This window comes from Eulemur rufifrons, chromosome 20, assembly GCF_041146395.1.
Source record: "Eulemur rufifrons isolate Redbay chromosome 20, OSU_ERuf_1, whole genome shotgun sequence".
Lineage (NCBI taxonomy): Eukaryota > Metazoa > Chordata > Mammalia > Primates > Lemuridae > Eulemur > Eulemur rufifrons.
In genome coordinates, this window is record NC_091002.1 from 26,722,537 (window position 1) to 26,750,057 (window position 27,521).

Consider the following 27,521-nt stretch of genomic DNA (forward strand, 5'->3'; position numbering starts at 1 on the left):
AAACTCTCTGGCTGCCCTTGAGGGAGCGCGGTCTGCAAGATCGCGTCACCTTTAGTCTGGGCATCATGGTTTTCTTCTTGTGGTGGAAACGGGCATTGATCAGAGTGCACCGAAGTTTTAAAGTCTGTGGTTGACCTTGTTTTTGTGTTCACTTTGGCTCAATTTTCTCTTTTGTCAGAGCTTTAAGTAGAAAAGCAGAAAAAGAGGCTTCCATAGTGGCGGTTTAAGGTTCCTTATATGTAAGCAGTAATTTGATTCTTTTCTAGAAGTCAGCCAGAGAGCCATAACATCCTTTCTCATGTGGGGCTTAACAATAGAGCCTTACGGTGTTATCAAGAATAGCAGAATTCGTAGAAATGTGCATCAATTCTTTAAGTGAAGATTCTTGTACCATTCTTGTTTCAAAACGTTGACATTTGATTCTTGTTTCTTCCTTGCCTTTTTCTGATTCTTTTCCTGTAGTTTCTTGTTTTCTTCATTTCCCCACTTTATGGTCCTTTGGAATCCCATTATTTTAACTCGAGGAGTTAATATATTGCTGAATAAACCAGAGCGTCTTGAAGAGAGAAATGAAATTCAACACCTGGATATAAATCAATGATCCAACACTTCTCAAATTCTTCAGTTTTAGAAAAGAAGTGACCTATATTAGCTTTTTGTGGTTCTGTCCGCCTTTTCCTATTCTTGTTTCTTTCCTGTTTCCATCTTCTGTTTTTTTCAACCTTCCTCCTTTATTTACTTCATGGTACTGGTAAGAAGAGAATTCAAATCCTTTGTACAGTAAAATGTTAATAACTAAAATGTAAGAAGAGATCATTAATCGGGATGCATTTAAACCAGGTTTGGTTCACAATGTACTAGAGCTCTGTCATTAGTTTATAATTTTATATTCTAAATAAGGTGCTCTTATTTACAAGAAAATAACTTGAATAATGCATTGAATGAGAATGTAGTCTGAGTATTATTTTATAGAATTAAAAAGTGTTTTTGCTTGCTGTAAAATAGCACTAGAAGGTTTTGTAATCAGATTTTAAATGTTGTCTTATTCCCTCTAGTTCATTAGATACAACTAATGAATACACTCAACATGTTCTATACACATGTGCTTATGAGTAAACGAGGGCCACTGGCCAAAATATGGCTTGCAGCTCACTGGGAGAAGAAACTTACAAAGGCCCATGTGTTTGAGTGTAATCTAGAGATAACCATTGAAAAAATTCTTTCACCTAAGGTATGTTACTGATTAAAATGACAGTTTGTATCTGCCATGACTTCTGGAGAGGAAATGAATCAAAATTCATTTATTAATATGTCATGAAATACATTTCCAAGGAAGTTTTACTTCTCAAATCATCTTTTAATTTCTATAGCATTTATTGTCTGAACATCGATATATTGGTTTCTGTTGATAATTAACTGTTTTGTAAATTTATCATAGGTAGATGGGACCCTGAAGGATAAAGGCCATGTTTTATGCATATTTTGTAATCCTTTCTTATTCCTTAACAAAATACTGTATACATAGTAATTACTTAGTATTTCTTAGAAAATAATGAATGAATCGGAAGATAGAAAAGAAGAAAGAGGATTGATTATAAATCAAAAGTATATAAAACATGTCAGTAAATAGTAAAGTACTATGTTCATTGTAAAACAGCTATTAGAATTTGCATTAAAATATTTTAATATTTTTATAGGTTAGGTTATTTTTCTATTAATACTTGAGAGAAGGATGAATTATAATTGAAAGCCTACTGTGTGTTAGGCACTGGGCTAGGCTTTATGCTTAATCATTTATTTAATCTTCACAGCAACCCTATGAGGTCGGCTTTTTTAGGCTCTGTGAATTGTGGTAGTTAGCATGAACTTTTGAGTTGGTCAAATGAATAGTTAATTCCTGTTCCATTACTTAATAGGTGTATTACTTTGGGCATGCTACTTAACATATCTGAGTCTCAATTTTTTCTTCTGTAAATAGAGGTTGTTATCAAAATTGAATGTACAGGCCGGGCGTGGTGGCTCACGCCTGTAATCCTAGCACTCTGGGAGGCCGAGGTGGGCGGATCGTTTGAGCTCAGGAGTTCGAGACCAGCCTGAGCAAGAGTGAGACCCCATCTCTACTAAAAATAGAAAGAAATTATATGGACAGCTAAAAATATATATAGAAAAAATTAGCCGGGCATGGTGGTGCATGCCTGTAGTCCCAGCTACTCGGGAGGCTGAGACAGGAGGATCGCTTGAGCTCAGGAGTTTGAGGTTGCTGTGAGCTAGGCTGATGCCACAGCACTCACTCTAGCCTGGGCAACAGAGTGAGACTCTGTCTCAAAAAAAAAAAAAAAAAAAAAAAATTGAATGTACAAAAAGCTCTTAGGATAACACCTGGTACAAAATACATGTATAATAAATTGTAGCCATTTTTCTTAAACTGAAGTTTAGGAAGGTTAAGTGACTCAGCCTCAGCAACTGAGACAAGGCTTGAACCCAAGTCTGCCTGACTGCTGAGTTTGTATTCTTCTCATAGTATCAATAATAGCATACTTCACTTAAGTGCCACTTTAGATTATCTTCGTTGAATAAGAGTAAAAAAGTTAATCATTTTACAAGGTGAAGTAAAAGTTAAATGATTTACTTTAAATAAGAATACAAAATGTCTGCTTTTCAAAGAGAAGAAATTCTTATGATTTCAGTAACTTTCAAAGAATAGGATTTATGAACCTAATTTTTATCATTCTAATACTTTAAAAATTATTGCAAGGTGAAAATTGCACTTCGAACTTCAGGACACCTTCTTTTGGGAGTTGTTCGAATCTATAATAGGAAGGCAAAATATCTTTTGGCAGATTGCAGTGAAGCATTTCTTAAAATGAAGATGGCATTTCGCCCAGGTATACATCCAATGTTAATTTGTCTCACACTTCTTGGTTCCCTTTTGCATTTTTATTTTGTATGTGCTCTTTTAATATTCTCCAAGTAAGTATAGTGAATGTAAACTTCGTTTTGACTAAATTTAAGTTTACATGGTCAAAGATAAATTCTTGTCCTTGCTCTTTTCCTATGTTTTCAGGAAAAGGTTATACTTTCTAAAACTTAAAATGTTCCTGCGTATATATGTAAGACATACTTAAAGCCACCACACTTGTGTAAGAAATTCTGATATTCTGTTTTTTTAATGGGTCTAGTTTGTCACATCTGTTTTTGCCTTTATGAGAGAAATTAGAAATAGTGTGATTGACAAATGTGGGTATCAGTAATTGTTTTTTTTTTTTTTTTTTTTTGAGACAGAGTCTCGCTCTGTTGCCCGGGCTAGAGTGAGTGCCGTGGCGTCAGCCTAGCTCACAGCAACCTCAAACTCCTGGGCTTAAGCGATCCTACCGCCTCAGCCTCCCGAGTGGCTGGGACTACAGGCACGCGCCACCATGCCCGGCTAATTTTTTCTATATATATATTTTAGTTGGCCAGATCATTTCTTTCTATTTTTTTAGTAGAGACGGGGTCTTGCTCTTACTCAGGCTGGTCTCGAACTCCTGACCTCGAGCGATCCACCCGCCTCGGCCTCCCAGAGTGCTAGGATTACAGGCGTGAGCCACCAGGCCCGGCCGATATCAGTAATTGTAATTGTTTTCAGAATTCTCAAGACTCAAGCATTCTGTTTATGAACTATTATAAAAAATTCCTAGACATTCCAAAGTGCTAGAGATTTACATATGTCATGAATATAATACCTTCAGATTTTAAATTTTTTCTTTTAGCTGCACATTCCAAACCTATCAAATTTTAATTTACATAGCATCTTCCCTTTTAAGATATTCATCATTTTCTGCCTTGTATTATGGTTATTCAAGTACAGGTCTTGCCTCTATCACTAGTCTTCAAGCTCCTTGAAGGCAATGTTTTTGTCATAATTGTTTTCTGAATTTCTTATAGTACCTGTCTCAGTGCCTTGCACATACTATTCCCTCAATCAATATTTGTTGAATTGGGATTGACAGTGTAGAATTTCTAGGTAGATTTATATTCATAGAAAGTATGGTTCATTTTTTCATTTATTATTTCAGTTATATATTCCACAAACATTTATTGATCCCATACTTTGTGCCAAATGCTGTGTTAGGCTCTGGAATACAAGGACAAACAAGGGTGGGCACAGTGGCTCACATCTGTAATCCTAGCACTTTGGGTGGGAGGTTAAGGTGGGAGGCTTGCTTGAGGCCAAGAGTTTGAGACCAGACTGGGCAACATAGTGAGACTCTGTCTCTACAAAAAGCTTAAAAGTTAGCCGGGCATGATGGCATGTGCCTGTAGTCCCAGCTACTGGGGAGACTGAGGCTGGAGGATCACCTGAGCCCAGGCGTTGAAGGTTGCAGTGAGCTGTGATGACATCACTGCACTCTAGGTTGAGAGACAGAGTGAGACTCTGTCTCGAGGAAAAAAAAAAAAAAAAAGACAAACAAGACAAATAATGTCCATTTCAGTCTGATAAGGAAATCAGATAACAAAAAAGTTTTTATAACTTATTGCAATAATTGTAGATTGTGATTGTGCTGTAAAGCAAAATAAACAGAACACTACCACAGAAAATAACAGGGAAATTCACTTTAGTTAAGATAGTCAGAGAAATCCTTTCTGAGAGGATAGAATTTAAGCTCGGACTTGAAAAATGAGAATTACCCAGCCATGTAAAAAGTCCCTGAGGGAATAGCATTCTGGGTAGAGGAAACTGAAAGAGCAAAGGTCTTGAGGTGGAAAAATGCTTGACTTTTTCAGAGAACAAAAAGGCTAGTATGGTTGCAGTATAAAGAGTGAAGAGGAGAGTGTCATTATGATGCCTGATAGGTTTGTTAGGGCTACAGAGCCCTGGATTAGAAATTTGGATTTGATTAAAATGTACTGGGGAAGTCATGAAACCATTTAAGCATGAGAGTCAGCTTTTTTAAAATATCACTGGCTGCTCTATAGAGAGAATGGACTGCAGAAGGGCAGGAGTGGCTACAGGGAAACCAGTTAAAGAGACTAAGCAGTAATCCAGTAAAAGAAAATAGTTAGTTGGGAGTTCCTTATTTTATATAGCATCATTGTTTATTTAACGTGGTTTTTGATTCTTTTCAGGACTGGTTGACCTTCCAAAAGAGAATTTTGAAGCAGCTTATAATACTATCACATTGCCAGAAGAATTTCATGATTTTGAAAACCAAAATATGAAGTAAATTATTTATTTTCCTTCAATTTTATTTTCTTGATATTTATTATTTTCATATTCACATTTCATTAAGGCAAATGGAATATAGTTAATAACTGAACAAGTACACATGTAGTTGACAAAGACTTAAATTTAGTATGAAATTCCAAAGTACAACAAAAGTGTATCATATTTATTGAATGTAGTTTGCAATATTGACAATATATTCATCTATTCATTCAGTAAATATTCATTGAGTGCCTTTCATATGCTAGGCACTCTTCTAGGCACTGAAGACATAGCAGTGAATAAAACACAGTTGCTGGCCTCATGGATCTTACATTTTAGTTGAGTAGACAGAAAACAAAGTAAATATTCAATATGCCAGAAGATGATAAGCATTATGAAGAGAAATAGAAAATGAAATAAATAATAAGATGGTCAGGAAAGGCTTTCCTGGAAAAGGTAAGAACAGAAACCTGAAGGAGGTGAAGGAACAAATCATTCAGTAATGTGGGGGAAGACTGTTCCAGGTAGAGCAAGGGAAAGGCCCTAAGGCAGAACACATTGGACATTTTCAAGGAACAGCAAGGAGGCAAGTGAGACTAGTGGAGTAGATGAGGGGCTGAGTGGTAGGAAATGAGGAGCAGGGGGTACAGGTGATGGTGGGGTGTTGCAGGCTTCAATAGGACTTTTATTTTATTCAGGAAGCATAGAAGGGTTTTGAATAGAGAAGTGAAGGGATCTGACTTGATTTCAACATGTTCCCTCTGACTACTTACTATTATATAAGGAGGAAAGGGAGGAAGCAGAGAGCCTATCAGAAGATTAGTGCCGTAAGAAGTCCAGATGAGAAAATGTAGTGATAAGTTCTCCGTCTTCATCTTATCCAGGTGGTAGAAGTCAAATTACAGATATGTTTGAAAGGCAGAGCCAACAGGATTTGCTAATAAATTGGATATGGCTCTAAGAGAAAGAAGTTAAGAATGACTATATGATTTTTGGCAGGAGAATGGAGTTACCACTTAATGAGATTAGGACAACTAGGGGATGGCATGTCTAAAAATTGTTTTATTAATAGATTTTTTTCACTGTATTGCAAAAAAATTGTCTTCTGTTCACGTTTTCTTGTATTTCTCCATAGTGCTATTGATGTTTCACAACACTTTGCTCAGAACCAAAGCAGACCAGAAGACATCACACTTAGAGAAGATTATGAAAATGATCTACTTTTTCCAGGTGAGAGTTTTGGTGAGAATATTTGAGAAATCAAGATTATAAATTATAATCAATTATATTTGCATTTTTGTATTGAAACAATGCCCACAGAAATATCTATAGAATGAATCTTTTGATCTATAAATGTAATCCCCAATAAATATTTCCTTCTCTTTTTCTAGTCTAGATGTCACTGCTAAGACTCATCTTAGGTTATACTTCCATTTTGAGCATATAACCATTTATTGATTAACTGTTATATGTCAGGTGCTATCATAGATACAGGTGGTACCAAAATTTAAAGAAGCAATTCAGGCCTTCAGGGAGCTACGGGCTGGAAGAGAGACATGCAAATAAACAGTTGCTATAGTTAGCATATATACAAGATTTTATATGTACGTTGCATAAATTACCTTCAAAATATATTTCTTCCAGTACACGATGATATCAATGTAAAATAACAAATTTTAAATTAGCCTGGGGGCAAGGAGGAGGAAATACTACCACACTAACATACATAAATGTACATATTGATTGTGAAACAGAAATTGATTTTTAAAATATTAAAATCTGTTTGGGCAAGATGAGTGTACTTTAAAATTGAAGCCATGTGGTGTAATTCAACTATATAATATTTGTTCTTTTTTCTGGCATCTACCACTCTCTGTCTTATATCATGATATTTATACACTTCCTGAATTGGTCTGCAAACTCCATTAGGATAGAATCTGTGTAATGTTCATCTTTGAATTTCGCCCAAAACGGTGAGGGTGCTATCTATAGTAGTGTTTCTCAAAAAATCTGTGGTGAAGGACCAATTTTATAGTTTTTGTCAATTTCCAATCTTTGTCTATTGTATTTTTTACAAAAATACAAAAATGAATTATTAGAAAATTGAAAAATTTAAAAATCAAAACACAAGCCTCAATTTTTTGTTATTAGAGTCAACATATATAAAATTACTATGTCAAATTGCTATAAAACTTTCTAAACATTTACTTCTAATTTCTGTATTTACTTTCTTCTGGACTAGCACCAGTCTGTTGACCATATTTTGAGTAGCATGGATGGATCTCTTACTGGCGTAACCCTAGACCTAGAAATGTAACACATTGGCAAAGAAATAGTCATATTTCCTATTCCCAAGACAGTCTACAAGTTTCCCTGTAAATGCTGCTATTCATTTCTTTGTGCCTGAAACTTTAGGATCCCTTTCAACTATACTTTCTGTCAACTTCCTACTACTGCTGATTGTTTTTCTTAGTTCTGAAATGTCTCTGTCTTTTTTCTATTTCCTTAGTCACCAGTATAATTCACCAATATCAAAGGCGTGAAGTACTGCAATACCCTCCTATAAATCATTTCTGCCTATTCCCACGTTTTATACACCTCCACAAGAGCAATAGTCTTTGAATTCCTTTTTTGTTCATACCACATTCCTCTGCTTAAGTGCCTTGGATCACTATGACTTACTTTCTCAAACACTTCTGCCTAGCCTGAAGGCCCTCTACCAATTTATCATCTTCTTTATTTTATCAACTTTATTTTATTCTTAATATGGACGTTTTGTTCTAATCAAGCAAATGTTTTACTATCCAACGAATACAATTTAGTTGTTCATAGTTCTGTGTCATCTACAATTCAAAAAGGTGGAAAGAACATGTACTTGGTAGACTGACAGACCTGGGTTTGAATCTGGACTTTCTCTGGTTGACTTACTGTCTGATATTGGGCAGATTGCCTAATCTCTCTGAGCCTTACTGCCCTGTCTGTAAAGTTGGGATACAGCTAGCAACATCGGAGGGTTATTTCTCTTAGTCTGTCCTTCAGTCTTTTCCACCAATATGTGATTTTTCTCTCCTTCAAAAACTACCTCAAACCTAATGTCTTCTGACAGATGTTTAATATTAATCCGTTGTATTCTGGATTACAATATAAGATTGAAGGCAATGATTTATTTCTTTCGTATAACTTCAGATTCTTGAGATGTTCAGTGCTCAGGGTGTAGTGTCTGTTCATAAATGTTATTCTCTGATTGACTAAGGCTGGTTTTTCTTTTGAGAGCTATCAAGCTGTACTTGGATGATGTGAACATAATCTTAGTTCCTTTTGAAAAGGTAGCTTAATCTTTTCTGTTGAGCAAGTCTTTAACCCAGTGCAATGAAGGTTGCTCTTCCTTTCTGGAAGATGTAGCTCTATGGAAGAATTCTCAATATGAACAATTCTTTATGATTTTCTTTACTGTCCAACACTTACTTGGGTTGGTAGAGGGAGGGAACGGAAGACCAACCTCTGACCTTTGGAGTTTCAGACTCCTGCACCTGAAGATTCAAACCCAAGGGGGGAGAAGAACCAGCTTCTGGTCAAGAGCTGACTCTGGTTCCCTATGACTATCAGTAGAGCCTAGTGACTATCAGAATGCAGGCTTTAGAGTCAGAGAGAGCTGGGTCAGATCCTGACTGGCATTTTTAGGATGTGACTGTGTTCAAATTACAAAACGTTTCTGTGAATGTGTTTCCTCATCTATACAATGAGGATTATAATAGTATCTTCTGTTACACAATATAGTGCATATAATAAGCACTCAGTTAATGTTAGCTGACTGAACTTGTCTTTTTTACTGCTGTATCCCTACCCCCTAGCATATTCAATAAATATTTATTGAATGAATGTTACAGGCCCATTCTTTATATTTTACCTACCTTTCCATTTCCTAAGGAGGTAGATATGTTCCTTATTTTCCAAACCCCCATTATGGATGAACAGTACAAACAATTGTCTTTAAAATAATATGAAATATTCTTGGCCAAGCAGAATTTAACTTACTTAAAGTAGAAGAAATCATTACACTGCCATAGTATTTCTACCTTAGGAAATTCTTCGACTATATCACAACTATAAACCCTTCCTAATGTTTTAGAATTTATTTTCCTATTGTATTTGAAAGAGATTTAGAGTAGAAATCCAGTTTCTACTAACTGATTGACTTTAGTTGAATAATTCAAATACATTTTTCAGCTTTCATTTTTATCTATAAAATGAGGGGGGAGATAATATCTGAATTTCCTTCTAACCCTAAAATTCTGTTTTTATCCGACTACCTTAGTATTAATGATATATATTTATTTAGGGGAGGAAGCTGAAATTCTCAGAAGACATAGCTTCTTTGATGACAACATATTACTGAATTCCAGTGGTCCTTTACTTGAACACAGTTCTGGAAGCCTTACTGGAGAAAAATCTCTGTTCTATGACAGTGGAGATGGATTTGGTGATGAAGGAGCTGCAGGAGAAATGATTGGTATGCTATCTAGTCATACAGAAATCAAATATTTATTTTAATTGGATTACTACAATGTGTTAATAGATTTATTACATCAATTTAAAATTTCAGATATGCTTTTTTTTTTTTTTTTTTTTTTTTTGAGACAGAGTCTTGCTTTGTTGCCCGGGCTAGAGTGAGTGCCGTGGTGTCAGCCTAGCTCACAGCAACCTCAAACTCCTGGGCTTAAGCAATCCTCCTGCCTCAGCCTCCTGAGTAGCTGGGACTACAGGCGTGTGCCACCATGCCCGGCTAATTTTTTCTATGTATATTTTTTAGTTGACCAGATCATTTCTTTCTATTTTTTTAGTAGAGACGGGGTCTCGCTCTTGATCAGGCTGGTCTTGAACTCCTGACCTCGAGTGATCCACCCACCTCGGCCTCCCAGAGTGCTAGGATTACAGGCGTGAGCCACCGCACCCGGCCCCAGATATACTTTTGTGTTATTAGTTCAACACATTTTTTACACAAATTTTCAAAGTCTATGGCATATTTAAACATTTAGACTAGGCCTAAGTAAATAGCCATCTGTTTAAACACATTTTACGTAGAGGTTGTGAACTACTGCTTGTTTTTATTTTTACAAATTCCTAATTTTTAGATGGTAAGGAGTGAAGGTAGTATATACCTCACAAATTATACTAGACTATACACTGGAAAACATTGGTTTCTTTAACATAAATTGTGGTACAACTATATCCTAAAGGATCTTTCCAGCATTTTATATTATTTTATATTTATATTTATATTATGATGTTATTATAAAATAATCATAGAAATAGAGTATACAAAAACTGGGCAATCCAAATGCCCATAGTTTAAAGATTATTGATCATATCAAATCTTTTTTTAATTCGTTAGTTCACATTAAAAGTCTGATTACTCCTTTACAATGCCTTGCATAATGTTAATAAATGTTTAGTCAATAAATGATGGAGTTAAGTCTATGACAAAAAGTATTTATTGCATTTTTTAAGACAATCTATTGCAAAATGATAAGAATATCCTGTTAGAAGACATGCATTTGAACACAGAGATTTCCCTGCCTGCTGAGCCTCCTGGTACTGTAGTGGGTATGTTGAAATTTTCCTTTGTGTAGAAAGTGAACAGATAGTAATATTCAAATTAAACCTCAGAACTTATGAATTAAAGTAGCAGTATAGTGTAGTGAAAGACAATAAAGAACATAGTCCCTCAAACTCTATTAGTCTGACGCTAGACAATATAAAATAGGAATTTGAGTTCTGAGAAAGCTACAATGAAGAATTTAGTCAGGATTGGGTTTAGTATTAGAGCACTTTTAAATACGCTTCTGAAATACTGTGCTTTTGAATCATTAAAATAATATATGGTACATGGTAATACAAAGTTATTAAATAATAAAAGTTATTAAATAATCTATATATAATTTGAAAGAAATTACAAATGTGGGAATAATTTCCCTACTTGAAATTTATATGAGAGTACCTCAGATGATTTGAGGTCTTTTAGTCTGAATTTTCTTAAGAATTAAAAATGTGATTAGACCCATTTGGATTCTTCTCAATTTTTGATGTTATATTTGCTTTCTAAAACAATGGTAGAAATTGAAAATATGAAAAGAATTAGGCAATAAAAATTTTGTTATAGTTATTTATGGGTTACCTAAAAAGTGATTTAACAGAATACAAATTTTTTAGCAGAATATAGCCAAATTTATGTCAGTCATCTATTGTAGTTGCCACCACTGTTTTTAATTCAGCTATGACTATAGCCCAACCTTAGATGTCTCATGTGCAAAAGGGAGTAATGATACTTGTCTCATCTGAACACTGTGGGTCCCAGATGATATAATCTCTGAGCTGCTTCAATTCTATTAAATATGTAATTCTGGGAATTCAGATGTGGCTCCAGTTAGCAATATAAATCTTCAATTAGTTTATCTTTCACTTTAATTCTCATACAGTCCTCTAGCTTGAAACAAAATCTTTTTTAATAATTACTTTTATGGCAATGTTGATTAGTAGAACCAGATAATCCAGAGTATGTATGTCTACCTGCAAATGAAAAAAGGGATGAAACAACATTATCATTAAACGAAGAGGAAGGATTTACTCTTGACCCAATTGATGCTTCAGGTTAGAGGCATTTATGTTTTTGTTTTTATTTTTGATACACTGCTAACTTACTTATTTTGAGATATTTAAATAAACTGTGAAATATTATAGGAGGTAGTAAATCTAGTAATAGAACTTATAGTACAATAGGAGAAGGGTGTGAAGAAGTTTGAGATCTTCCTTTCATTATATTGAGTTCTGTTCAAACCATATATCCAGTTTAGGAAACTGGAAAATTTAAGACTGAGTTCAATTGAAGAAGATATTGAGCCAATAATCTGTGGTGGACACAGGAATGAAGAAGACATGCTTCCTGCTTTTAAGAAGCTTACAATCTGATCAGGAAGATAAACATGCAAATCGAATATAATATAAGGCAGATTAAAAGGATCAGAAGAGAGGCACTGTGCCCTCTAACATTTAGCCTCAGCATGTTTTTAGGAATAAACAAGTATGAATCTAATATATAACTAGGTCCTTTAGGAACATTCTAGTTTTATGTAGTATAATTGATATGAATTTCAGTTTATAAATTCAGGCATGCAAGGAGTAAAGCATTCAAAATTTTTCTTTACTGAATTCAACTCTAAGCCTCTCTCCCCCTGTGCTGGCCAGCAATTTAGTCTGCTTAGCTCCTCTATCTGCCCTGAGCCATGTAGTACCAAAGTTTGGGGAAGTGGGAGAGAAGGTGGAAGGAAACCCCTGGTCATCAGCCACATCAGTGTGTGGTACCCACACTGCTACTGCTACTGTGCTATGTATAGCCTCTTGGATCATCACATAGCCAGCCCTTCTGGGATCTTGTCATATTCCCAGGATTTTACTGAGGCACATTAGCAAGAAGGTTTCTGTACCTTCTAACTCCATCTGATCTTAGATCTTCACCCATTCTGAGATATCTAACCCTCTCCCCTTTTTCAGCTTTACTAAAGAAAAGCTTGACTTCTGCTTTGTGCCTGGTAAAAATCCCTAAAGGAGTGCAATCCCATGGACCTACTTGGTATTTGTATATGAATTTTAGTGGGTAAGGAAAAATACAATGGACAAACACAAATCAATGCTTCAGAAAGTTATCCTGTTACATAGGCATTTTAAGGAACCCCTAAATTGGTTGACTTCCATCTCAATATAGCCTCTTCCCCACATTTCCTCAAGTTGCCCACTTAGCAGATCAACAGAGTCCCTCCTAAGCACTTTCAAACAACACCTTACAAAATGTATCAGCTATTGGCTGCTCAGGCACTCTAGCTGTGCAAAAATCTTGTAAAGCATAATTTTCAGAGGAGGGAGAAGGATTTTCTTCCCGATACAACTCTGTAGGTTGTTTTGTGGTAGACATTTCTTAAATATGCAGTAGAATATCGTTTTACAAAGCTGTATAACCAGTTACATTTGTGCCTATTTCTTATATTTAGACATTGCTGGGAAAAGGAGAGGCAAAAAGAGGAGATTGCTCATAGATCCAGTCAAGGAGATCAGTAGCAAAATCATGCATAAACAGCTTACTTTCTTTATGGACACACTCATGGTTTTGGAACTTGCACCTCCTTCCCAAAGATTAATGATGTGGAAAAAGAAGGGAGGAGCAGATACACTTCTGTCAACTGCTTCCCAGGACTTGATTCATGCTGAACTGAAAATGGTAATAGTTTCCATCCTTTTACAAGGGTGCAGTGTTTGGTTATAAGTAAATGCATATTTACATATATGTATACAACAGAATTTAAACTTGTGAAAAAGTACCCCCTCACTTTTGAATTAACTTGCTGGATGTGTGTATATGAATTATAGTTTTTACTTTTTAGCATATGTGCTTGTGTTTTATTGAATGGCTTTATTAGTGCAAAAACAAGAAACAAAAATGTGTATTTTTACAGTTGTTTACAAAATACTTTCTGCCCTCTGCCTTTAAACTTGGAAGAAAATTGATACAGAAGGAATCAGTAAGGGAAGAAATGGAAAGTAAAAACATAGTAGGTGAGACTTCCTAATTCTGTTGATGTCGAAGGGAATGTTGTGGGAAAAAAATTTTCATTTTACACTTCAAAATGAAGATGGGATACAATTACATATCCTCAAGTGTAAATGCTATCTCTAGAAGAGTATTTTGAACTTAAAAGAAATTGTTACTTCAGTATTGCATTTTTCTGCTTTTCAAATTAGTTTTTGTCTCAGAGACTTCATTAAAAAGATGAAGTTTATATACTATGTGGACCATTCTTATTCTCACTCCTTCCTACCTCCCCTATCCCCAAAGGCAGTATCCACAAACCCTCAAAAAAGAAAATATTCATGTCTAGAAGGATAATGTTTCAACTTAAAACAACATGAAAAACGTAAGAATAAGAACAGCACTTAATAAAATTAACTTGAGACATAAATATTTCTATCCACCCAGAGGGTCTGTAGGATATTAATAATTATTATTGTGATAATTATAAAGTTATAATAAAACCAATTTATATGGTGAGTGAGCCTCTACTTACTGATCACTCTTCCCAGAGGCATTAAAATAATGAATGATATACCATGATGGGCTTGAGCTGTCCATGTTTTCTTGTGAGTGAATATGTGAGAGTATGTGTGGAGGAGACAGTTGGCAGAGGATGGGGATTGGAGGTGATAGAGACAGTGGAGGGGAAAGGGAAATGAATATGTGAGACTTGGGGAGCCATAAGAAAGTTTGTGCGTGCTTTACTTAAATTCTTGGATCCCAAGTTGTCTATCAGAAGTTTTCTTTTATAACAACCATATCCCAATTCAAGTTGGAAAGGTATTTTGGTGAAATCTTCTTTATTTTCTTGATAATTCAGAGACCTCCATGATGGAAGAGCCAAATTTCCAGCAAGAGTCGAGTGAACCCCAAACTTGGACGGATGTGATTGATGTATCTAAGTGTAACTCTCATGAGGATCCCAGTAAAAATATTAACTCTGAGGTATGTTATCCAGAGAGAATCATAAAAATATTATTTTCTACAGTTATAGTGAAGGTATGTTGGAACTCTGGTATATCTTCTTACATTTATAATTCATATTTTCATCTTAAATTTTTCTGTAAGTTCTTAGTAAACAGCAGGGTAAAACATGATTTCATCTGCAAAAGAGTATTTTCTAGAAGTTTAGGATAGTAAATCACAAAATAAGGTAGTTTCATAGTGAAATAGTATTTTGCATGACATGTTTAATGAATGATTGTATTTAAATCTGGTTATTTGCTGAGAATCCTACTAGGCCCACATTTCATATGTCATGGAATCTTTTAGAATAGTAACCAATATACCTATGTTTTGTTTCTCATCATAGATTCACCCTTCCTACCTCTAAGAATAATTCTTAGACCTACCAAATACTTTGGCCTTGAATGTGAAAGACTGAAAGATCTATAACCAAAACAAAAAAAATTTTTATATTTTTACTTGAACAACATAGTTATTTAAAAATGTAGTTGGAAATGCTGTGCTTTAAAATATTGCCTCAATTGTCACTTTATTGGTTGTACAAATGTAAATATTATAGCCACATCAGATAAAAATAAACCAGTACTTTTCTGGTCTGTTCTATCATCGCTGTATTTTGATAGCTACTCAGGGAATTCAAAGTCAATGCACACTGAAACTAAATGCCTTTGGAAGGAAAGACAATTTCACAATACATTCAGACAGAATGTGTTTTACTAAATATTTGATAGTATATCGGGTGTTGGATACTGGATTGCTAGTACTACTGTAGTCCTCATTTGGGTTCAGGCATTTTTTAAAGTTCACCTACTGAAAATTATATTTAGGCAAACTTGTTTATGATTTGGGGTAAGGAAAATATAACTTTAGTTATAATAGACATTAACAAAATAGATTTTCCTATGTGCTTGAAATGGAGAGAAGAAAAGAGATTGATGTACCAGTTCTTTTGAACCTTTACTCCTTATGTTTTAACTTTCCATTCCATTCTTATTCTGCTTCCAAAAATGGCGAACAATTATGAAATATAGTCAAGTATGGAAGCACAGTAAGTACGAAGGAACAAGAAAATACTAATTCTGATTAATCATTTTCAAATCTTTATAAAATAGAACTTTTATACGTAGTAATGGCCAAACTGAAAGTATCTAAAATGCAAAATATTCATAGAAATTAAAGGAGAAAAAACATAAGGCTCCACAAATATGTATATTAAAGAATAAAATGCAACTCCTTATATTCACTAAAAATTTTAAGAGCTGAAGTGAAAAATCAAGTAAACTGTGTTAGAGGAGGCTCTTAATCAAGATCAGGGATGACAGCTATGGGATGAAGCTTAGAGACAGGGTGGAGATAAAAAGGGGCTGACAGCTTTTATAGCAATGAGAAGGGTAGGAGATGATGGGGGATTTCTGGCTTTCTCTTTTTACTTCTTCCTTTATGTCTTAGCTCCCCTTCCAGCAGACACAGTTTCTTCTTCCCTTTTGCCAGTGACAGCTTTAGCCGGGGTAGTAGGAACCCTGTCATGGCCCTGGGGAGGAATATTAATATCCCTTCTATCACTCTCACTCCCTCTGGCTGCCCATTGCAGACCTTTTTCAAACTCTGCCACCTGGTATTGGCATGAGAATAGAGATAGGGGACTGGGACTAGAAAAAATGCTTCCAAGCAAAGTGATCTCAGTAGCACAGGAGTAGAGACTTTTAATGTGAGGCTTGCAGTGAATTGGGAAATAGGAAGGAAAAAGATAGGAAGGGAAGGGGCATGGAAAGTTCCTCATTTGTGGGAGGCATATGGAAAACAGGAATATGTAAGTCAAAGATTGCCTATCTGGGCTATCTCAGAAATAATATTTTGAGAATGCGTGTAATATTTTAAATTAGTTTGAGAAATGAGCATTCATGTGATTAAAGCATTTAACAAAATTAGATTTTTCCTTTGATAACCACTAGCTGAATTACCTATCTTTCCCTAATTTGCTTCAGCAGTATATTGTTGAAATGATGTCTTCAGCTGCTGAGGAATCATCTTTAGTGAATACCTTCTTGGCACAAGAAATTGAATATTGTCCAGTTGAATTGGTAAATATATGTGTAGTCTTGGGGATATTCTTAAAAACTTTGTTCCTAAATATTTAACACCTTAAGAATTGATTTTTAGAACTGTCATGTTACTTTCTAAATTTATAATTTAAACTTGTGATCTCAACAGGGGTGTTTGTGAATAGTTTGATAAAACATTCAAAGTTGCTCCCATATTTTTTGTCTTTCTTTAATTTCTTCTGAAACTTCAAATAATTTTAAAGGAAATTGTGAGATTTTTATGCTGATCAAAGGTAGTCACAGGTTTTAAAATGTTGAGAATCAGTGTTTTAAGTCATTCTTACAACATTTCTAGAGAAACAGAGCTATATTAGAGATATGGCCTAGGACAATCAAAATTTTATTTTATTTACAAAAAAAGTCATGGGCATTTTTTTCCTTAACGTTAGGTGGCTCGCAGCCTACATCCATACAAGACTTCTGGCAATCAGAAGAAAGTGATCTGTTTAATGAGCCACATGTTAATAGCAAAGATAGAAGTAAAATCTGACTCACCTGACTCCCTATGTGTTACTGCCTTATTTCTCTGGTCCTTGTCCCAGAGTACTAAAGGCATTTTTAATATTGTAAAAGGAATTTTGTCAAAAGTTTTTTAGTAAATAATATCAAAACACCTATTAATGCCTAATATTAATCTGTTTTTAAATAAATTATCTTTATAATGAGTTCCAAGACCATTAGATTTTTTTTCTTTCATGGAAAACAGACTGAATTCTCTGAATAACCTAGGACAGAATAAATAACCAGAACTTTTTACCTGAAACATCCAAACAGCTGACCCAGAAGTGGGTTGATGCATTTTTGCCATTCTCTTTGCTTCTATAGACACAGGTTATTTTCGTAAGTGGTCAAGCAAACCACAACACAGCACAAGTTCAGCTGTTTTAATAATCCATCAGGCTTTCCACACAATGGATTCAGCTGTAGGATGTCCAGATAGATCAAGTGGACAGGCTTTAACAAAATGCACAGACTATTTCTTCTGAATCTTTCTCTGGTTAGTTTAGTTGTGTGTTATAGGTGAAGCTGGAGTCTCATGGATCTTTAACAAAGAGGTTTTTACATTTCAAAAATGGCATTTGTGTATTTAACAATAAAATAAACATTAGTAAGTGGGTGACCTCACTTATCCAAGGGCAGACTAGAAAGAAATAAACATAAATTGTAGCTGGAGTGATTTGGAAAACTCTTCAGGATAAAGTGACCATATTTTCAAATCAATCTCTTTGGGATTTAAGAAAGGATACAGCATAGACAGGCCCGGGAAGCTGATACAGCAATTTCTGGACTAAGTTAAAGGGTGCCTTTAGCCTCAAATCACTTAAAATGTCATGCAAAGTATTCTAAAGCTTTCTGATTGACAGTACTTTTAGGAAATGTCTGGGCTCCAGAGCTACATGAAGGCTAGACAAACAGTAGACATGTGATAAAGGTGACACAGATGCTGTTGGGTTGCATGGTCAGAACTAGTCCAGGAAAAAATATAAAGTAGGTCATATTTGTGCCACTTCTCTTTCCCCAACCCTTTGTAGGCCTGCTCTTTTGTCAGATTCGTAATGTTTCTATTCTCACCTCAGAAGGTGTTAGTTGGCAAGGGATTTGAGTGAGTTCTTGCAAAGGGATTTCAACTTTACAATTTTTAAATATTTAGTTATTTCTGAAAGTGGCTAAGCCTTAAGTACTGAAAAGAATATATCTAGATAACATCACAGGCAATGGGTCAATCTTTTTTGGACAAGGTACCTCAAAATCTGAAAGATTTCTAACCCAGTTATGTTTAGAGCTTCTATATCACCAGGTAAGTTCAGATAAAGGCCTTTATAAGGCAGTGTTTTTTATAGCTTTATATTTAATCCTGTCAACTGAATTCAGATTGACCAGAACTAAGATAGTCCTGGCCAAAAGTTGTTGTCTTTGCTAACTTTACTTTTCAAAGTAAGGGCATAATGCCCTAGATGCATTACCAAATAAAGACTGCAGAATGTACTACTTTGGAGCTGCCTGAGAAATATAGGTGTAGTCCTACAAAAGTTGATCTATATTTATATGTTAGTCTTATTCTATATTATAAGACTATAAGCTCTTTACTTGGCAGGATCAGAGTTATAGTTGTGTTTCTTGTGGTAGCTAATACTATGCTTGGCAAATACTAAAAAATTTAGTAAAATTTGCTTAAATGAAATATTTATTAATCACTGAAACAGGAGTCATCGGGGAATGAACAAAATATTGAGGCAGAGAGATGGAATCGAAGAATACTTCAGATGTTAAAGAGTTTACGGGTAAGATGGTAGACTTTGTCAATCCTATTTTTATTTTCAAAAATAAGTAAAATAGTGACTTCCAGCTTCTACATATTAATGAAAATGAAACAATTTTTCTTATACATTTTTGAGGCCAAATTGTACTAAAGTGAGATGATTTTTAGTGGTATATCCAAGGCTAAAGGTAGGAGTTTGTTTTTGGTGCCTGCATATTCTAATCAGCTTCTTACCCACAGTCATGCCCCTAGACATCTCATCTGTGTCCCATTCTTGTTTGTAGCAGGCTATAATTCTCAATATGAAACTAAATGTATAACAGTTCAAGAGTGATAACCTGGGTAATTTTTCATTTTAATCTATATTTTTATCAAAATAACACATGCATATAATTTTTAAAGTTCAATAGTACTATGCTATAAGACTGAAAAGGAAAGACTAAAAGGTCTTTGTCCTACCTCTCTCATCCCTAAGTCCTGCTCACCAGAAACAACTATATTAAGCTGTTTCTTTTAGTACGTATATCCATATTTCTAATTAACATGCTTATTGCTCTTGATGTTATCAGCTTTAAATTTTATCTATCGACTTCTTTTGACAGAAATGAAAATTTAGCTTAGTTACATTCCCCACCCTAGTATACTTATAGCATAATATTCAGTGTTTACAATGTTATAATTGTAAGGTTATAATGCAAGTTTGATTGTGACAGAAAGTCAAAATATTGGTGGCTTAAAAAAGATAGAAGTTTATTTCTTTCTCAGGTAAAAGTCCAATCTGGTATGGCAGCTATGCTCACAAAGTTGTCAGGCACCCAGGTTCCCTTTGTCTTGTTTTCTACGTTCTCATGATCCAAAATATCAAACTACCCACCATGTCTGTATTCTAATCAGCAGCAAAGTTTCCTTAAAGGTACTACCCAGAAATTGGGTGTGTTACTTTTTACATTTCATTGACCAGTACTTAGTCACATTGCCACATCTAGCCAGGAAATATAGTCCTTATTTGGTAAACTTGGGCCCAGCTAATAATTCTAGTACTGTAGAAGAAGAGCAGAATGGATGTTAAAGGACACTAGCAATCACTGCCACAAAGACTATGTAAAAATTAATTTACATTGAAGCTTCATAGTGTAGTTACATTTCTTTTCTTGTCAACTTTGTGGTGGTTTTGTTGTTGGGTTTTTTCTGAGTTAATCATTACCTCATATATTCTATTTGCTTAGTGTCTTGTCTACCCATCCTTAATTATTTTTCTGAATTCTCTGACAATATAACAGAACCTCTTTTAGTATGGTGAGATAATATCAACTGATCCATCAGTTGCATTTTTTTTTCTTAAAGTTATCTCTCCTAGAGTTTATCATTCTCTTATTCTAATCCAGCCTAGTTGCTCTTTAGATCTACTCCACAGTTTTTGTCTTGGGACATTCCTTTATTATAAACATGGGAATTTCTTTGTCTCTTTTCTGTACATATTAGTTCCTCTGTTTTGGGGGGCTTTGATCTTCTTTTATCTTAAATTTTTTGATGGTTAGCATCTCATAGTTTCTGTAATAACAAGTGCATAAGAGATGGAGACCCTGCATAAAAACCTGATTTTTAAAAATTTTACCTTTAACTTGATTGGTTGTCTTTGAACATAGGTTGAAAATATATTTCTTTCAGATGTTGAAGGCTTTGTAACATTTCTAGGATGCTTGTGTTGTTATTGAAAACTCAAATGCTGTCTTGATTCATGATCCTTTGTAGGTAACTTTATTTTCTCTCTAGAAGCTTTTAGATCTTTTTTTTTTTTAATCCCTGGTGCTCTGAAATTTCATAATGATGTGTTTTGATTTCTGTTTAATTACGCTGAGCACAATTTAATAAAAAAATTCATGTCCTCGAGTTCTACGAATTTTTTTTTTTTTCTTTCTTGGACTTTCTCTTTATTGTTTATCTGTTCTCTCTTCTGGAAGGGCCCATGCATGGGTCAAATGTTGGATCTCCTGAATTGCTCCTTTAATTTTTAAAAAAAATATTTCATCCCCTATATTAATTTGTCTTTGTATTTTTCTACTGTCTAGATGATTTCTTCAACTTTTTCGATCTTTATTGAATTTTTATTTCTGTTTTCACCTTTTTGTTTTCCAGGAATTTTTTTTGTATTAACTATTCTTTTTTCTTATAGCATACTAAGCTTTTGATTTAATTACTTATTTAGTTCGTTTAAGTAGCTTTATTGAGATATGATTAACATGCAATAAACTGTACATATTTAAAGTATACAGTTAGATAAGTTTTGACATATGTATATACCTGTGAAACCATCACCACAATCAAGAGAGAGAAAGAATATATCTAAAACTCTAAAACATTTTCTTGTGCCCCTTGAGAAACCCTCATCCCATCCTTCCCACTGGCCTCCCTCCCCGATTTCCAAGCAACCACTGATCTGCTTTCTCTCACTATCATCCGAATTATTTTTCATGGATACAGTGAAAAACTTAACTTCAGAGATTATACTTTTCTTCTGCTCCCTGCATTCTCTTTCCTTAGTGATTTTCTTGAATGCATCTTTGTTTTTGCTCTTTAATGTTAGGGAGTTTACTCAAATGTCTAGTAGATCCTTAGTTATCTGTTTTTATTTTAGAGTGAGACACCAGAAAACCGCTTAGAAGTTATATACGCATGGGTAGACCTTGTAGACTTGTGGTCTTTATAGTGAGGTAATTGGGTGACACCTTCCTTACCCAGATGTCATTATCTAAAGGTTTTTTTCCTTCGAATGGTCAGTTTTCCAAGAATAATCTTTAAATCCACTGCCTGGGAAATATAAGCATGATGCCAGTGGTTCAGGAACCAAAAGGAGGTAAGGAGAGGCTGGTAACCAGTCTCACTGTTCAGGATGTACAATTTCATATTCTCAAGATCTCAGATTCACTGTTTGTGGTATGATACTTCTCCACCATCCATAGTGCCAGTATCCCAAACCCAGAGCCTCAGTGGTTGGTATCTTCAGAAGGGCAACTTCTTGCCCCCTGCTATGTGAGTAGTGGTCTCTGATTCTGTGAGGTAGTGGAGTAGACAGAGGAGCTAACTAATCCCAAGTAGACCCTTAAGGAATTCTCCTGTTTTCAGCTTTACCTACCATCCCCAGTTTATAACATACTGATGTCTTCAATTCCTGAGCTTTTTCAAGGTTCTGTATCTCAAATTGGCTTACTTTTTGCTGGCTTTCCTCCCTACCAGCACTTAGGTTTTAGCTTTCTCTACTTTGCTAAGTCAGTCATGTCTTCCACTTTGTCTGTCTTTATCTCCTTCCTTTGTCACTTTTTATTCCTTTACCTTCATTTTAGAGGGGTTTCTAAAGAGAACAGAAATAAACACATATGTTCAATCTTGCATATTTTTCTATCTGGGTTTTTTAAAAGAATTATTGAAATTGAAAAAGTTGTCCCTGCTTTCTCCCAGGGGAAAAAGCCACCCAATTCATATCTTTTCTGTCAAGGGAGGGAATAAATGAAGGCTGGGTATGCCATCTCTGAAGGATTGCTGACCCTGGGCCATACCTTAGGTTGAAATAAAGTACAATAGAGTATTTAACTTATTAATTTGTTGAGTGTTATGAACTGGCAAAAAACTTGTACATGATATTTCTAAAAATACTTTCACAACTATTCAAGGAGTACGATGCTCATAGGGATACTGGCCATAATTCACTATACTACAGTATTTCTTACTAAAAAAACCATACTTCTACTCCAGGAATCTGATTCCAAGTCCTAGTCTTCATGAAAGGAGTTATCTTCATTCATAATTAAATACCATAATTAAATGCTTTATTGTATGTCTAGTGGGTACACAGGTGCCATATGGTAAACCCAACATCATTTTAATCTGTGCAAATAAACTGGGCAATGTTTACATTGTCATAATTCCCTGCAGCAGAAATGTACAAATGTACTTCTACATTTACCACTAGAATTGTTTATAGTCACCACCCCACCCAGTACCTCTAGGGAGAAGAAGTCTGATAGGCTGATCATTTTCATTGCATTTGAAGCCTTCCAAAGTCCTGTGGATTTTTTTTCTCCCTGCAAGTCTAAATTATTAATAATTACACTTTCCACAGAAGCAATTTATATTAACATCATTTTTTAAAAGACCTAACATGTGTATAATATATTATAAAATTGTGTTATACTTTGGAGTTCTTTTGCACACATTTTCTCAATGAACTAAGCTTGTGTTCAGTGACTTAGGGTGTTTTTGTAAGTTTACTAAAGAGTCATTTGCATTTTTCTATTTAAGGATTTTATAGTCATTTAATCAAAAATGTTAATATTTTGTTGTTCATTATGTATCCACAGTCTACTTTACTTCCAATGATCTTGTTTTCCTTTTCTCTTCTCTTTTCTAATTTTCCCAGGAATCTAACAAGATGGGAATGCAGTCCTTTAGTCTGAGGAAGCTCTGTAGAAACAATGATCGAAAACAAGCAGCTGCCAAATTTTATAGTTTTCTTGTCCTAAAAAAACAGCGGGTTATTGAGCTGAGCCAGAGCACTCCCTATGCAGATATTATAGCTACGATAGGACCAATGTTCCATGATATGTGAAGGAAGTCCAGAATATGCACATTTATGTCATCACTGGAATTTCTATAGATTATTCAATGTAATGCAGAAGCCATCTGGAAGCAGCTGAAGTCTGATCCATTTCATAGATAGGCCAACCTCGTATTTCCTCTCTGTAAGTTCAGAAAAATCATAGCCAGAATTAGAAGCCTATATGCTTACAGAAGTAATTATAGCTAAGTAATTTTTTAACTTAACTGATTTGAATACATAACATTTGTCATTTTCCTGACATAAATGTAGCCTTTAGGGTTCATTTAGGATACATTTAAAAAACACTATATATATGCCTTTGAGAAACATTGAAGGATGTTTTTTAAAAGGCTATTTTACATTGGATTATTTACTTGAATTTTATGGAATTAATTAATGAGTAATACTTTCATATTTCTACACAGTTTATTTGTTTGCAATGTATATCATCCTTGATTTGATCTAATGCTGTGGTTTTTAATGTAGTATCTTAATTGAAGAGTTATGAAATTTGTTTTAAATTACCTGAGTGGCTCTTAGTCTATTTATAGGTCATTTAATCATTTTATTTATTATTTAATTATTATTATAACCACCATTAATGTGTCAGCAAAACTAAATCTTATGTTAAAAAAAATTAGCAGACACTTATTCAGCATATTGTCTGCAGCTACAATTTGAGTAAAGATCACTAAGATAAATGTCCTCTCACTTAATGTTTACTGAGCATTTTTGACAGTGAAACCATAGTTTTTCTTTTTACTTAGTTGGATTTTGAGTTAGAAAATTTTCATATTCTCTGTGAGCTCCATAGTACACTGTAAAATAAAGCCTATGGTACTCTTTAAAATACTATTGTATCTGTAATTATGCTACAAACAACTAAATTCTAAATGTCCTCTCTGAATGTATTAACTATAAGATTTAAATGTCAAAATTGTGTTTTTAAAATTTTATTTTTTAAATTAACATGCAGAAAAATTGACTTCTTAATTTTAGTGCACAGTTCTACGAATTTTAACAGATGTATAGATTCTTGTAGCCACCTCCATGATCAGGATATAAACAGTAACATCACCCTGAAAAATTCCCTTGTGTTATTCCTTTGCAGTCAGTCACACCTTTCCCCGTCATAACATTTGACAACCATTCTTCTCCATGATTACATTTTGTCTTTTTGAGAATGTCATACAAATGGAATTGTATAGCATGTAACTTTTTGAGAACGGTTTCTTTCACTCCATGTAATATCTTTGAGATTCATCCAAGTTCTTGCATGTGTCAGTGGTTTGTTCCTTTTTATTGCTGAGTGGTATTCTGTTATCTTGATATACTATATTATTTATACTGTTACCCCCTGAAGGATATTTAAGTTGTTTTCAGTTTTGACAATTATAGTATAAATAGAACTACATGCTTTTGTGTACAGTTTTTGTGTGAATACAAGTTTTTATTTCTCTCGGGTGAATATCTAGAAGTGGGATTGCTGGGTCATATGGTAAGTATATGTTTCACTTTACAAGAAATCACCAAATTATTTTCCAGAGTGTACCATTTTGCATTGCAGTTGATTTTTTGTTTACTTGTTATTTTGAAATGATTATAGATTCATATGCAATTGTAAGAAATAATGCAGAGAGATCCTGTATACCAACGTCCCCCATACCAATATCTTGCATAACTTTAGTACAATATTACAACCAGGAAATGGGCCCTGATACAATCCACCCTCCACCCACTTTATTTAGATTTCATCAGTTTTACATGCACTCCTTTGTGTGCGTGTGTGTATTAATTCTATGCAATTTTATCACATGTAGCTTTGTGAAACCACCACCATAGTCAGGAAACAGAACAGTTCCATCACGAGGATCACTTGTGCTAACCTTTGTTAGCTACAGCTACCTCCCTCCCTCTCCTCCTCCCTAACCCCTGAAAACCACTAAGCTGTTCTCCATCTCTATAATTTTGTTGTTAATACAATTGACTTTTATGGGTTAATCTTGCATCCGATGACCTTTCCAAACTCTCACATTAGTTCTAGGTGATTTTGTTTTTGTTATTGTTTTTGTAGATTCCTTGGGATCTTCTATACAGACAATCATGTTGTCTGCAAGTTGGGACAGTTTTATGTCTTCCTTTGCAACCTGTGTTCTTTTATGTCTTTTTCTTACCCTGTTACACTGGCTAGAACTCCCAATATGACATTGAATAGGAGTGGTGAGACTGGACATTCTTGCATTGTTCCCAGTCTTAAGAGGAGAGGATTTACTCTTTTACCATTAAGTATGATATGTGATATACTTGGGTTATTTTGTTTTTGTAAGGTCTTTTTTTTTTTTTGGAGGGGAGGTGTAACTTGTATCATGTTGAGCACACTCCTTTCCATTTTTAGTTTGCTGAAAGTTTTTATCTTGAATGGATGCTGAATTTTGTCAAGTGTTTCTTTGCATCAACTGATTGGGTTATGAGGTTTTTCTTTTTTGGATGTAAAATGGTGGTATACACTGATGGATTTTTAAGTTTTTAACCAGTCTTGCATTTCCAGGATAAACCCCACTTGGTCATGGTATATTACGCCTTTCATATATTGCCAGATTTGTTTTGCTAGTATATTTTAATAGCTTTATTGAGACATAATTCACATACCAAAAAATCCACCCGTTTAAAGTGTTTAATATGGTGGTTTTTAGTATATTCATAGTATTATATAACCATAACTATTATATAATTTTAGAACATTTTCGTCACCCCCAAAAGAAACCACATTCTTTTAAACAATCACTACTCATTCCCCTCCCTCCCCACAACCCTTGGGAACCGCTAATCTGCTTTCTGTCTCTATGGATTTGTCTATTCTGTACATTTTATATAAATGGAACCATACAATATGTTACCTTTTGTGTCTGTCTTCTTTCACCTGGTACAATGTTTTCAAGGATTATTCACATTATAGAATGTATCCATACTTCATTCTTTTGTATGGCCAAATAATATTCTGTTGTATAGATATATACCACATTTGTTTATCCATTAATCAGTTGATGAACATGTGAGTTGTTTCCACCTTTAACTATTACGAATAATGCTGCTATCAACATTAGTGCATAAGTTCTTTGTATATATGTTTTAATTTTTCTTGGGTATAAACCTATAAGTGGAATTGCCGTGTCATATGATAACTCTATGTTTAACTTTTTGAGAAGCCAATAAGCTGTTTTCCAAAGTACCTGTACCATTTTACATTTCCATGAGCAATATATCAGAGTTCCAATTTCTCAATATTCTTGACAACACTTACTGTCCCTCTTTTTTATTATAGCCATCATAGTGAGTGTGCAGTGGTATCTCATAGTTTTGAGTTGGATTTTCCTAATGGCTAATGACATTGAGCATCTTTTCCTGTGGATTTGCTAATATTTTGTTGACCAGCACAGTTCAAACCTATGTAGTTCAAGGGTCAACTATAATCCGGAGTCATTAGGTATAGTGTTCTGTAAATGTCAGTTGGACCTACTTGGTTGATAGCATTGTTCAGTTCTTCTGTATTCTTGCTTATTTTCTGTCTACTAGTTCTACTGATTACTGAGAAAGAAGTGTTTGAGTCTCTGGCTATAATTGTCGATCTGTTAATTTCTTCTTTCAGTTGTCAGTTTTTACTTAATGTATTTTTAAGCTTTTATTAGATGCATACACATTTAAAATTATATCTTCTTGGTGAAGTGACTCTTTTATTATTGTGTATTGATTCTCTTTGTTCCTGGTAATTTTTTTTCCAAAGTCTACTTTTGCTA

General features: G+C 34.4%; 1 protein-coding gene across 2 annotated transcripts; it reads left to right on the forward strand.

Annotated features, from left to right (window-relative positions):
* The first annotated feature begins 1,087 nt into the window (after positions 1-1,087).
* Positions 1,088-23,736, forward strand: RAD21L1 (RAD21 cohesin complex component like 1). Of its 2 annotated transcripts, none has more exons than XM_069496145.1 (13): positions 1,088-1,231; positions 2,756-2,885; positions 5,107-5,200; positions 6,321-6,427; positions 9,525-9,695; positions 10,694-10,789; positions 11,720-11,833; positions 13,228-13,454; positions 13,690-13,789; positions 14,626-14,750; positions 16,757-16,852; positions 19,078-19,155; positions 23,548-23,736. In XM_069496145.1, the coding sequence occupies exons 1-13, from the start codon at positions 1,088-1,090 to the stop codon at positions 23,734-23,736; spliced, it is 1,671 nt and encodes a 556-aa protein (XP_069352246.1). The 2 variants fall into 2 exon arrangements, with proteins under 2 accessions (XP_069352246.1, XP_069352247.1); XM_069496146.1 differs by having other exon boundaries at positions 16,760-16,852.
* Positions 23,737-27,521: the final 3,785 nt, after the last annotated feature.

Bases quoted from the DNA above. Each gene is read 5' to 3' on its own strand.
- RAD21L1 (XM_069496145.1), top strand. From the start codon at position 1,088: ATGTTCTATACACATGTGCTTATGAGTAAACGAGGGCCACTGGCCAAA. The intron at 11,834-13,227 runs GTTAGAGGCATT...TCTTATATTTAG, and splicing joins TGACCCAATTGATGCTTCAG to ACATTGCTGGGAAAAGGAGA. The intron at 13,790-14,625 runs GTGAGACTTCCT...TTGATAATTCAG, and splicing joins GGAAAGTAAAAACATAGTAG to AGACCTCCATGATGGAAGAG.